This window comes from Spinacia oleracea, chromosome 4 (assembly GCF_020520425.1).
Source record: "Spinacia oleracea cultivar Varoflay chromosome 4, BTI_SOV_V1, whole genome shotgun sequence".
In the NCBI taxonomy this organism is placed as follows: Eukaryota; Viridiplantae; Streptophyta; class Magnoliopsida; order Caryophyllales; family Amaranthaceae; genus Spinacia; species Spinacia oleracea.
In genome coordinates this window covers 51,232,139-51,244,552 of record NC_079490.1, presented here as the reverse complement: position 1 = coordinate 51,244,552, position 12,414 = coordinate 51,232,139, and the positions used below count along the sequence as shown (strand labels likewise).

Sequence of the window (12,414 nt, the reverse complement as noted above, 5' to 3'; positions counted from 1 at the left end):
CACATCCATTTGCTTTCTTTTTTGAGAAGAAGTAGAAGGTGAAGAAGAGCAGTGAAGGATTGGTGCAAGGAAAGTGATCCGGAATGCTCTCTATTTATACAAAAACCAACACTTATGGTGGTATTCGAAAGTACCACCTGCGCTGGACGTCAAAGCCTGCGCCAAGCGTAGGGCTTGCAAGAAGGACTAACCCAACGTCCCACTTTATGACATCGAGTACGCACTCCTCATGGAATTGTACAACCAAATCAGCTCCAATGATTTATGTCGTATATTCCAGAAGCCGCAAGCCGCGCAATTTCAAGCAGTTCGAATCAACACCCGGGTCAATTTGTTCAAAATTCAAAGCATTCTAGTCCTAGATCGGCGTCCTAAGTGGGTATATACACCCGAATAAATGGGTAAATTTGTTTTTAGAGTCACCATGTGCATGAGAAAAAGTTGAATATACTTTGACTTGCGCTTTTTCTAACCAAAAAACTTCAGTCAAAGTGGGGGCTTATAGTGGGTATATACACCCAAAAATTTGGGCAAATTTTTTCATTTTACATGCATACATGTAACCACAAATATCAAAAATGCACACACAGCGCATGCTAAATTCAATTCAAAACCTCGCAAAAAAAAACACATAGCAAAATTCAAACCGTGCAAGTCCAAACCATACAAATTCCAAACCATACAAAATCCAAAAATTCAAACCATACAAATCCAAATACAAGTACAACTACAAATATCCACACAAATATCCATACAAAAGCCCAACCAAGGGCAGAGATAGAACTCGCTATCATGCAGGATCAGTCCGAGTCATCCTCAACCACAGTCTCGATCAGAGGCTCCTTGTTCTTGTTCCGGCTCATGTACTGCTCTAGGTCCCGATCAAGCTCCGTCTCAGGGGTAACTGGCTCCTGCTCCGAGATTACGGAGAATACTAGGAACCTGTTGAGGACCCTGCTGATGGGAAGGAAACTGATCAATAAGACTGTTGGGTCGCAATAAACCGACGTTGCATCTCCATGTCCTGAATTTGATGCATCCGCTCCATCTCGTACCACTGAGTCCAAGACGCCGCACCCTAGGGCTGAGAACTACTCGCTCCTAAGTGGACGCCAGGGGAAGGCATGAAAGGCATTTGACCGCCTGTACCTCCTAAAGAATACGAATGCCTACTAGGCTGGGCAGAAGTAGAGGGAATATCTCCCCAACCAGCATCCGAGTGCCTCTAGCGAGTCGCAGCACCAAAGTTTGTGCCTCGACCTAAGCTACGTCCGGTCTGCTCCATCGAAATACTGGCTCGAGTTTCCCTATCCTCATATCCTTTGTGGCCTCGACGACGCTCCTGTACAAAATTCAAATTTCAAGCATCAGGCATCCATATACTAGTTTCAAGAGTACAAACACCTCGTAAACTCACATCCCTGTCTCGACCAACAAGCTTCTTGGTCAGATTGATACAATGCTTCTTCAAGGAATCAATCACGAGCATCCAACGACGCACTCTCACCCGAGGCATACTAAAACATTCAAAATACAAAATCAACATCCAAGTCTGGGGGCTATCTTATGCTAGCCCGTACAAAAATTCAAGAGTCTAAAAATCCCCAGTGGCCATACAAGTTTAGCCAGGGACCTCTATTTCAAGAGAGTATTCAAATTCTACACCAACGCCTAGGCTATCCATGCCGAAGCAGATATTCTAGTTCTACACCAACGCCTAGGCTATCCATGCTGAAGCAGGTATTCGAGTTCTACACCAACGCCTAGGCTATCCACGCCGAAGCAGGTATTCAAATTCTACAACACCTAGGCTATCCCAGCCTATTCTCCTACAAGACCCACCAAGGTCACCAGTGCGATCACTATCTACAACTCTACAAGTGCTAAGTACAAAATTCAAAATACAAGAGTTCAATTTCTACAAAGTTCCAACAGTTCAAGTGGCTATCAAACAATTTTCTTCATACAAGAAGCCTACTATCATACAAGTACAACATCAACAAATACGAGAACATTTCAAGTGCAAAAACCTATCATACATGCAATCCTAAGGTAATTTCATCAGCAAAACATGAAATACTTACATGGACAAAGGTAGAGGAAAGACAAGAGCAATGAAATCAATGGGAGATAGCCATCGAACTTCGAGAAAACAAGAAGGAAAAAGTGATTATGCTCATGCAAAGATCACGGTGGGGGCTTTATATAAGCAAGCCCTCCGCTGGGCGCTGGCCCTTTCCGATGCTCATGCAAAAAACAAGTGATTATGCTCATGCAATGAGAATCTAGGCCCGGTCATCCATGCTAATTGCGCGTACTTTGCTGCTACGGTTTTTTGCACTAGGCATCAAACGTCAAATCATACTGCTTTCCGATGAATACTGGTATACATTGACAGATAAATATCTCAAGCATACAAAATCCGAAAAATACAAGTATTCAAGCGTTCGACTCCCAGTGGACCCAAGCTCCGGGAAAATCAACCAAATCTTCAAAATTTTAAGAGTCAATAGAAAAACTCTTTCCCTAGTGGACATATTCCCCAGCGGGTCAAGCCTTGGACGAGACTTCGTACAAAAGCCCAGCAGATTAACTCCGGGTATTCAAAATTCAAAATTCAAGATTCAAAAATTCAAAATTCAAGATCCAAGATTCAAAATTCAAAATTCAAAATTTTTGATGCCAAGCTTCGTTCTGAGTCAAAGACGGAAAAGCAATACAATCCATACAAAGATCAGATTCGTCACAACCGCCCGGAGGTAGACTCTATCCTTTTTTTCTAACACTTGTTTTGTGTAGGTATCGGCATCAAAGAATAGTCTTGATTGCATAGCATCTTGACTTTTCTCCGTCCCTATTCGAAAATTTTGACTTTGACTTTCGCTTTCCTAACCGAACGCTTAGTCAAAGTGGGGGCTTCTGTAGACCCTAATTCGTGTCTCCCCTAATGGGATGATGACGATACTATAATCCTTGCTAGGTGGTTGGTGAAACTCCGTGCGGAAGTCTCAATTGCTAAAGTGTATTCCAAAGTCCAATTCCTGAGCCCGTTCCCATTACAGAACTCGGTACAAAATTAAATTCCCAAAAATAAATTTCAAAATCCAAACACAATCTCACCCAATGGACCTCTCCATTGGTTTTACAAGGTCCTTTCCAGTCGAAATGACATTAAGCAATCCAAATTCGAGTGCCGATCCACAAAACCGAGCATGCCGGGCCCCTTCCCGTAAAACCGAGTCCAAACACGAAATCCGAATTCTAAAACGGCTTGCTTTTAGACGCAAACCCAAGACTTAATCTCCAAGCGAACACTATGTGCCAAATTTGTACAAATAGTACGAAGTTAAATCAATACAAAACAAAACAAGGACGGTGTCATCGTCTTTGTTTTGGCGGATTCTAGACCACGTCACCAGTGCCAGGCGTTGGGCCTGTGCCAGGCGCAGGTGGTTCTTGGATTTTAGACACTTAATACCCTATATAAACCCTCATTTCCTAAGCATTTGAGGAGGCAGTTTTCTAATACAACGTCGTAATCTCCAATTTTCCTCTCAAAATCAAATACAAAATTCAAGTTCAAATCTACAATTTCCATTACAATTTCCAAATACTTAAGAAATTGGGAGAACTAATCGTAAAGCTAACCTAATCCTAAATAGGTAATCCCAAATCCCTAATACAAATTACCATGATTTAATTAAAGTTTCTACCTTTCTTATTTCAAGTTTTCCTATGATGTTCTTGTGATGTTCATACACACTTGAACAAGGAAATGTCAAAAAAGGAGTAATCTTTGAGGGGATTTCATACTTGAAACCCCTCTCAAATAATCATCCAAACTCCTTCTACAAGTTTCAAGTTTCAATCTTTATGCTTTGTTTTCAAAAAACATGATTAGTAAGTTGAAACTTTCATCCTTGAAAGTATTCCTTACAACAATCATCATCAAATCTTCAAAAACCCCAACTTTGTATAACAAAAACATTAATTAACAGCGCCTAATTAATAGCGCTTATAGAAAAGCGCTATTATTTATATGAAATAACAGCACTTTATTTTCCAGTGCTGTTAAATAAAGCAATTTTAATTTCCCTCTTAATATATTATAGCACTTTTCTTTAAACACTATGATATTATTGTAATTTATCAAAAAAACTATAGTAAGTAAATTTTTGACACCTGCCAACCAAATTAAAAGAACCAAACCCCTTCCACGGTTAAGGATCAGCACCGCCTAAATACTTTCCCACGTTCTCCATCTTCCTTCTTCTCCCACCACGACTTACACAGTTAAGAATCGAGTTTCCAATCGAACTCAAGAGTTCAATCCCAATCCGAATTCAAGAGTTAGAGTTCAATCTCAATCTGAATTGAAGAGTTCAATCTCTATTTAATTTGACTCAAACCGAAATTTCCCAAATCCAAATTACAGGTTCCCTTCAATCCAAATCCAGATGTTTTCGTATTTAGCTTCTTCTCCGGTGAGCGTTTCTCAGCGGCGATTACTATCTGGCGAACCTATTGCCTGGCTGCGTTTGGTTGAGTTATCAATTGTGAGTTTCTTCTAAATTAGCAATTTAATTGGGTTTTCAGGAATTTTAATTGTAATTAATTTTGCAAGTTTTATAGCAATTTGATATGCTTGTTTATCACCTAGTTACTAGATATTGAGAGTTATTAGAACTTTTTGATTCTGGGAATGTTAGAAACTTTCTGATTCTGTGAAGTTCTAGAAATATTATTTTAGGAATTAGCAGTTACAATGTAGTATTTTCCCTTTATTTTTCTTGCCTGCATCATCTGTGACTTGTTGCATTTTCCCTTTATTTTTCTTGAGAAATCTTCAGAAGAATTGGGTTTTAATCTATAAATTCTAGTTCACTCGGATAGTTTAAAATTTTAGATGATTTTGATGTGCTTTGAGCCTCTGATTCAATTGAAGTATTAAACTGAATGAATTTTGTGGTCAGTGATGTTTTTTACACATTCATCTTTGTGTTCTATGGAAAGGGGAAATAGAATGTGAACAATAATGATCCAAATGACGATATGTCAGTATATGATAAACAAGACATGCACAAGAGCGATATTGAGATTGTAGATTTGTTGCAAAATAAATGACACAAAGTTAAAGCAAGTAAGCAACTAAGCAAGAATCATTTGTCCACATCAACTGGACACCTAACTGGGGATGACTGAATCGAGTGGTAGTTCTTCTATAATATTTTACTTGCTAGGCTTCCCTATGATTTTGGACCTGCAAGTTAGCTAATGCAAAACAACCCTTTGAACAATCAGGTTATGGGAATTTTATGTTAATGTTAGATTCATCAGTATTTTTCATATTGTATTCCCCTAACACCATTAGCGCATATGAGTTTGTAGATCTTTACCTGCTTGCGAGCAGCTTTGTAATGCCAGGTACAAAAATATCTTTTGGGTTCAAGGAGGACTGGAAGCAGCAGAAGAAGAGGTATTTACTTTAATTTGTATAGTCAAAATGTTTTGTTTTCTTGTGTGTTTTCTTTGAATGAAGGGAACTCAAGGTCTAATGCTGTGATGTACTCATACAGGATCTGCAGAGGGAAGGTTCACAACCATTTAAATTTGCCAGAATTTTCTTGGGTTAGTAGTCTGTTCAATATAACTTTTATTACTGATTTTGTGAATATGGCTATGTCATCTCAAGTTCTAGAAAATTCCGTCTCTCACTCACGTCGTATTATATTGATCCAAATTTTCTGTTTGAACTACCTTATTAAGTGCTTCATTATTTTTGTACATTCTTACAAGTAACCCTGCAGTTGCCTTGACTTTTAAAAGAATAATAGTGGTATTTCTGGGATTGATATAGAGTGAACTAAAACTCTACAACTTTATTTACAAAATTTATACAGTATATACTTCGTATTTAAACTTGACCAGGAAGTACATTTCAGTATGAAAAATGCGGACCAGGCCTCAATGTTTATGGGTGGATATGAAAAGTTTAAACCCTCAACTTGTTGGGATTATGTTTACCTTAAACTACACAAGATTACCTGTACTTTTTCTTCTTTAATTTTAAAATTATGTCCTTGACTCTTTTCTTGTTTTACCCCCTGATTGATTTCTTTTGCTAGACTTTTAAAACAGACAAATACTTGCATTATTATTAATTTATTATACATCAGATATACTAGAATCCAGGGTGCCATATTCTTATGTCAGTTGAGATCGAGCCTAGGATGTGTGAATGTGTCATTAATCATTCTCTTATTAATATGAGTGTTGCAATTGCTAATGCTTATGACTTATGAGTTCCAAGGGATTCCTCTCCCCTATAAAACAGAGAGTTGGGAAGAGAACATGACTTATATTGGGAGGGGGATGTTATTAATTTGTGTTTTGTGAATGAAAATTTTATGTTGTATGCATCTGGTTTGTTGGGGACAGTATAATTATGTTTACTCTTCCTGTTCATTTTCATCTTCTTAGAACTTTCTATAAAAGACGATGATGTAGAGTTGTAGACTATGGTTTTTGAATCCATATTTTGGGTTACATTCACAAATCACAACTGGTTGCCAAACCATTTTTCTAGTTAATACATGTACCCAGAAAGAGATTTGGTTAGAATTGTGGGCTTGTGGCTAACCGGTTTACAAAATCTTGAGAATTAACTGAGCAGAGAACCATTGTACTTTCAGCACTTCTTTATTGAGCAATAATTTGTATCTGGTTAAGGATTAACCGGAATCAGCTATTGTGTTGCTGTCTGCATATCTGACAAATTCAAGTGTCTTTGTTACCCTTGATCCTTTTAAGTTCTGCCTCGAATTCCCGTGCATATCTGTTCACTCCAGATTAATGAAACATAAACCATAATATATTAGAAGGTTAGTCCGGTCTCTGGTGTTAGAATTGTTTGGTCTAGCTGCTAAGAACAAGTATACTACTATACTTGTATTTGTTGTTCCTTGCTTTTGTTTTATCTTTTGAACGTTAAACATTTTAATATTCTATACTTGCCTACTTTATTTTTGTCTAACATTTTAAGATTCTATACTTGCCTACTCTAATTAATTTTTGGTTTGAAACGTCAAGAAAAGAATCAAAATTTGGCTACTTGATACAGAGTCGCTAGAGTTTTTCTGTACAGTGTTGTGACATCACAATTCAGGTAGGTTTGTAGACTTCTGGACAGAAGGAAATGCTCCGTTAATATAAGTATGCAATTAACGTTTTACATTAACAAATTCACCCTGAAATCGGCAGCTTAAAAGATGGACTGTTTCATTAATTGCAGGAAGAAAAGTTAAATGTACCTGAGTTCTAAGCAGTGGCCATCCGATGCTTCCTAAGCCGTAAGTCATGCAGCAGCTTCTGCGCGAAATCTGGTTTCGTTGTCATTCTTTTTTTAATAAACTGATTATTAATTGACATTGATGATTTTGTAGTGCTATCGGCAAAATGGCATTGATTTTGGCTGATATGGCACTGGATTCATGAATGGAGATCATCATCCACAAGCATACATGTATTCATGAAGATGTAGAGTTCAAATAATGGTTTATTGATCAAGACCAGATTATGGAATGAGGGCTCATTTGGTTGTCTTGTTTTTCTTGTGTGTTTTATGTGTAGTATATATTTTTACCAATTTGTTACAATGGATAGTGTACACGGTTAAAAACTATGAGATGTTTATTTGATATATAATTGAAGAAATGAAATGGCTTTTGTTGTTTATATTGAATTGTTGTTAATGGATTTAAAACATTGTATATTGTATTATTATTGGTACATTAATGCATTTAATTGTTAAACAAAAATCTAATAAATAGATAGTCTTGTATAAAATTAGTATGTTGCTTCTTGCTTGAGCATCTAAAGCGCTTATATATCGAATGCTGTTAACTGATAAAACATTAACAGCGCTTATTAGTCTTTTAACAGCGCGCATAATTAAAAGCGCTGTTATTCATTGAAAAAAGCGCTATTAAAAGGTTATTGTGGTGTAGTGGTACAAGTTCAAGGATGTTTGGAAAAGTGAAAACCCTTTTCCAAACTAGAACACATGAACATTCATCTTTTATGTTTAAATACAAGTCCCATTTTCAAGATTCTATGATGTTTAAGGTTGTTAGTAATCACTCCTTAAACTAGAGTCGCATTCAAAAGTTATGGAGCATATTAAAGGTGAGGCTTTTTTCACATTAAAAGGTCTAATCTTTAAGAACCAAGTCTCCTAATTTCAATATTCAAGTTCAATATTCAAGTTCTATATTCAAGTTCAATACTGAAGTTCTATTTCAATAATCAAAGTCAAGGATGCTTTATGAAGTGCAACTCGTCTAAAGTTGAGATTTTTCAGAGAATTGAATCCGTACCGGGCACACTTATTATTAAGTAGTTGTTGGATCTCAACTACAATAATACAATTTCAATATCGTCATTTCAATAATGTCATTTCAATATCGTCATTTGAATATCGCACTTTCAATACCGCAATTTCAATATCGCATTTGAATAACGCAGTTTCAATATCGCACCTTTACTTTTGCAATTTCAATTCCGCACTCTTTACTCACCTTTTTTAAGGTGATGTGGTTTTGTACGCATTTCAATAATTCCTTTATTTCTTGTGATGATGTTTTACATGTTTATTTCTTTCATCACCTCACATGCTAAATTTAACAACATACAAAAGGTTACATCACGCTTAACAAAGATAATTCTTTGACAAATCGGCTTTAGGTTCCTTTAATTAAATTTAAAGCAAAGTGACCACATAGAAGTAGCGATTTCTATGTTCTAAAATGCATGCTCCAACCAACTTAGCGTCATGATTAAGATTATTGGAAAACGATTCTTGTCTTTCATTCGAATGTACTTCTAAAGCTCGCTAAATAAGCGGTTCGTTCCCGTGCCCGAATCTCACCCATTCGGTTTCTAAGATTCAATGCCTTATCCACAAGAGTCAACTTTGGTCTTCCAAACCGGACCCTTAAATATTGTTTGGTGGCGACTCCTTCGAAATTCAACATCTACAAAACCCGTAGGGGAAAACAAAACCACGATACGGAAAAACAACCCCCTACAACGGGACATAATCTAGTTATTTATAGAGAATCAAATTAAACATACACTTGATCAAGAGTTTTTAACAATAAGGACTTATGCATTAACATAAGTTTTATTTTTTTAGGGATACGATATGAATGCATTAACATAAGTCATACTCGTGATCAGTGGTGGAACTACCCGGTGGGTCAAGTGACCAAGCAAATGTTTTATTGGGGAAAAAGAAGTAAAACTGAGAGCTAAAAGAACTGGTGTATCAGAGAACTGGTCTTTTAGGTAATAATAAAACGATCAAAGGAGACCAGCAGGGGCGGGTAAATTCTCAATAAAATCTAACAGACCAGTCCCATAAAACCCTGGTCTCTTATGTTTATGAAAAAACACCTTCACAATTTACTTAAGAAACCTACGAGCCCAGTTATTTATACACCTGGTCTCTTAAATTGAGTTTCCACCACTTACAAGAAACTCTTACAGAATAATTATAATAATTTTGTAGGTATTTAATTGCAATATGATTATTTATTATCTTTGGGACGAATTCTACTTTTACAAAAAAATTTAATACATGTATTATGCGTTATAATCAATGGTGACACACCAGCTGAACAATCTTGGATTAGCCAGTGCTCGTGATACTCGGTATTTCATGTTTTTTTTCCAAACAAAATAGTAATAAATGGTAAAATAATAAAGACAATAACATAATTAGGATTCACTTATTACTCTAAGGGCACCATGATAGTTCTCCATGTAATTATACAGGGTATACCAAGACCAAAAATCTAGTTCAAAGTTTAAAACGACAAAATAATAATAATAATAATAAAAATTGGTCCAAAATCAAGATAAAAAAATATTATGAGTGCCAACAACCCAGAAAACAACGAAGACCAGCAAAAGAAACCAGCCTCAACCGTACGGTGGTGGTGGTATTAAATATCTCGGACGATAAAGAGGCGGTGAATAATAAGATACAGGTGGCTGGGAATCAAGAGGTGGTGGTGGTAGCAGTGGAAGCAGTGGAGGCGGTGGCGGTAGCGGTGGAAGAAGTGATGGTGGGCGCTTGAAATAAAGAGGAGTATGAGGCTTAGGAGGAGGCGGAGTCATTATAGGACGTGCTCTTCTCCTGACCGCGAGTAAAGAAACTGCAACTTCATGGAAATGGGCTTCACTGGTTGATGCAAGTGTAACAACAACAAATATTCCATTCAACAGAAAAATGGAAAAAAATAACCAAATACTGACACCCATTTTGGTGGTGGTGAAAATTTGAAATAGCTACTCTTCAATCTGACTAGTTTCAACCAAAACCCTGTTTTTTATATTCAATTTTTTGAGTTTGTCTATTGATCTGCCAGCTAGTTAAAAAGTTACAATGCGGTATTAGGCACTGATTAGCGTTACCAAACTGACGTATTCTAAATAATATTGCACTTAATTATTGCAACTGGCTATAACTTATGATCGAAAACACGAGGTGGTGGTTGAACTAGTGATTCTTTGTATTTGGGTTAGGTTAAGTATATTTTAGAAACACAAAATCTTATTTAAAGATGATATATGATAAATATTGTTATTGACGCTATACACGAACAAACAACACCACCTTATCTTGTAAGTCGATAAAGGTGCCTAGGGTTACGCACTAGTAAAATAATGTGGATTTGCCGTGCATGAAAAAGATCATTTGCCATATTATTCGTGACGTGGCCTTATTTTGTGAAACTAAATCTTTGTTTACTAAATACTTAACTGCATGTACAAAAAGAAATTTTTGGCATTGGTTCAAGCCATCACATATTTATTTGTTAGATACGATGCAAATTATTTTGTATTACATTAATTAAAGGATTAATTACTTTTAATAATCCAACCTTTGAGCCATTTTCCAAAATTAATCCAACCTTTAGATTATTATCTAATAATCTAACCTTTATACCCCTTTAACTAATAATGCACCCTACCTGTTACGAAACAGGTAAAGCCGGTCATATTGATGACGTGGCTTATGGCTGTTGTAAATAGTGTGAGTGGGACATTTAAAACACCACTTTCCTTTTATTTGTCCCCCTTTACATTTATTCCTCCTCTTCTTCTTCTCCAGATCCTTAGAAATCGCCATTGATGGCCAAGCTTCAATTTTTATTTTATTTACTTTTAATTCAAGGTTAATGGCCTTTCATGGATCTTTAGCAAGGCGATTAGCAATTCGAACTTTGATGTTTGCTCTTGTCACTTCGATTTTGCCCCTTTTGCAACTTGTGATTGATATTGATCCTGCAAAACCCATGTTTATGAGCTCTATGGAGTAATGGATGTGATACTAAAGTGGGTTATTTTGACCGGGATTCGCTCTTTGGCAGTTTCTTAAACTCAATACTCCATTCGTATTCCCACATTTGAGATCTGTTAAAGGGGTATTCCCAAGTCCCGTTGGCAGCAATGCTTCAGTTGACTTGTTCAGTCGGTTCCCAGTTTTTTGGAGCATTATCGGTTAAAGGGGTATAAAGGTTAGATTATTAGATAATAATCAAAAGGTTGGGTTAATTTTGGAAAATGGCTCAAAGGTTGGATTATTAAAAGTAAATAATCCTTAATTAAATTCTTTATTGGTGAAAGGCTCCTCTTTTGATGTGTTGTAAATAGACTTGTCAAAAATCGATCTGGTCTGAACCCGATCCAAAATTACTGGGTTTTGAACAAGATTTTGTGACCCGTAACCTGATTTTATTCGAAGCCGAGCAATCCGAAAAATAATCGATCAAAATCAGACCGAACCTGTTTTTTACCCTACCGATTGAAAATCTTTCTTTCGAAAGAAGGGAACACGCTTTATGCGGTGGTATGATTTTCATTGTATTTACCATAATATATGAGATTATTAGGAATTTTCAGCATGGTAAATACATTGTTGCTATTGTTGGGTGTAATATGATTTTAATTTGAATTATACGCCATTCTATGGTTGAATCTGACTAAATATAAGTTTGTGTGTAATTTTTTTTTAATTTGTGCTCATATATTGTATATTTATTACTTAAATTAATATAACAAGTGTTTTAAAATCTCTCAACCCATTGGGTTGACCCGAATCCGAAAGCTATGGGTCTTGAACAAACATTTGTAAATTAACCCGAATCCGAAAGTGATTGACCCGAAGTAACCCGAACCCGAAGACAATTTTTTACCACCCGCGCGACTCGACCGACCCATTTGACATGTCTAGTTGTAAACCTAAAAACACAATAAACAAAGTCTAACAAATAAGCTAAGTAAAAAAAGACTAGTATAAACAAATTCAACAATATACAACCATTTGGCCTTATTTTTTATTTTAAAATC

At 36.3% G+C, this 12,414-nt stretch overlaps 1 protein-coding gene and 1 long non-coding RNA gene across 2 annotated transcripts; one reads left to right on the top strand and one right to left on the bottom strand.

The window, feature by feature from the left end:
* Positions 1 to 4,180: 4,180 nt before the first annotated feature.
* Positions 4,181 to 7,734, top strand: LOC110801542 (uncharacterized). Its single transcript, XR_002536957.2, has 4 exons — positions 4,181 to 5,476; positions 5,577 to 5,628; positions 7,292 to 7,349; positions 7,443 to 7,734. It is a non-coding gene; the product is annotated as an uncharacterized lncRNA (long non-coding RNA).
* Positions 7,735 to 9,981: 2,247 nt separating this feature from the next.
* LOC130471529 (leucine-rich repeat extensin-like protein 3) lies at positions 9,982 to 10,323 on the bottom strand. The gene has a single exon (XM_056841717.1). The coding sequence runs from the start codon at positions 10,321 to 10,323 to the stop codon at positions 9,982 to 9,984; it is 342 nt and encodes a 113-aa protein (XP_056697695.1).
* Positions 10,324 to 12,414: the final 2,091 nt, after the last annotated feature.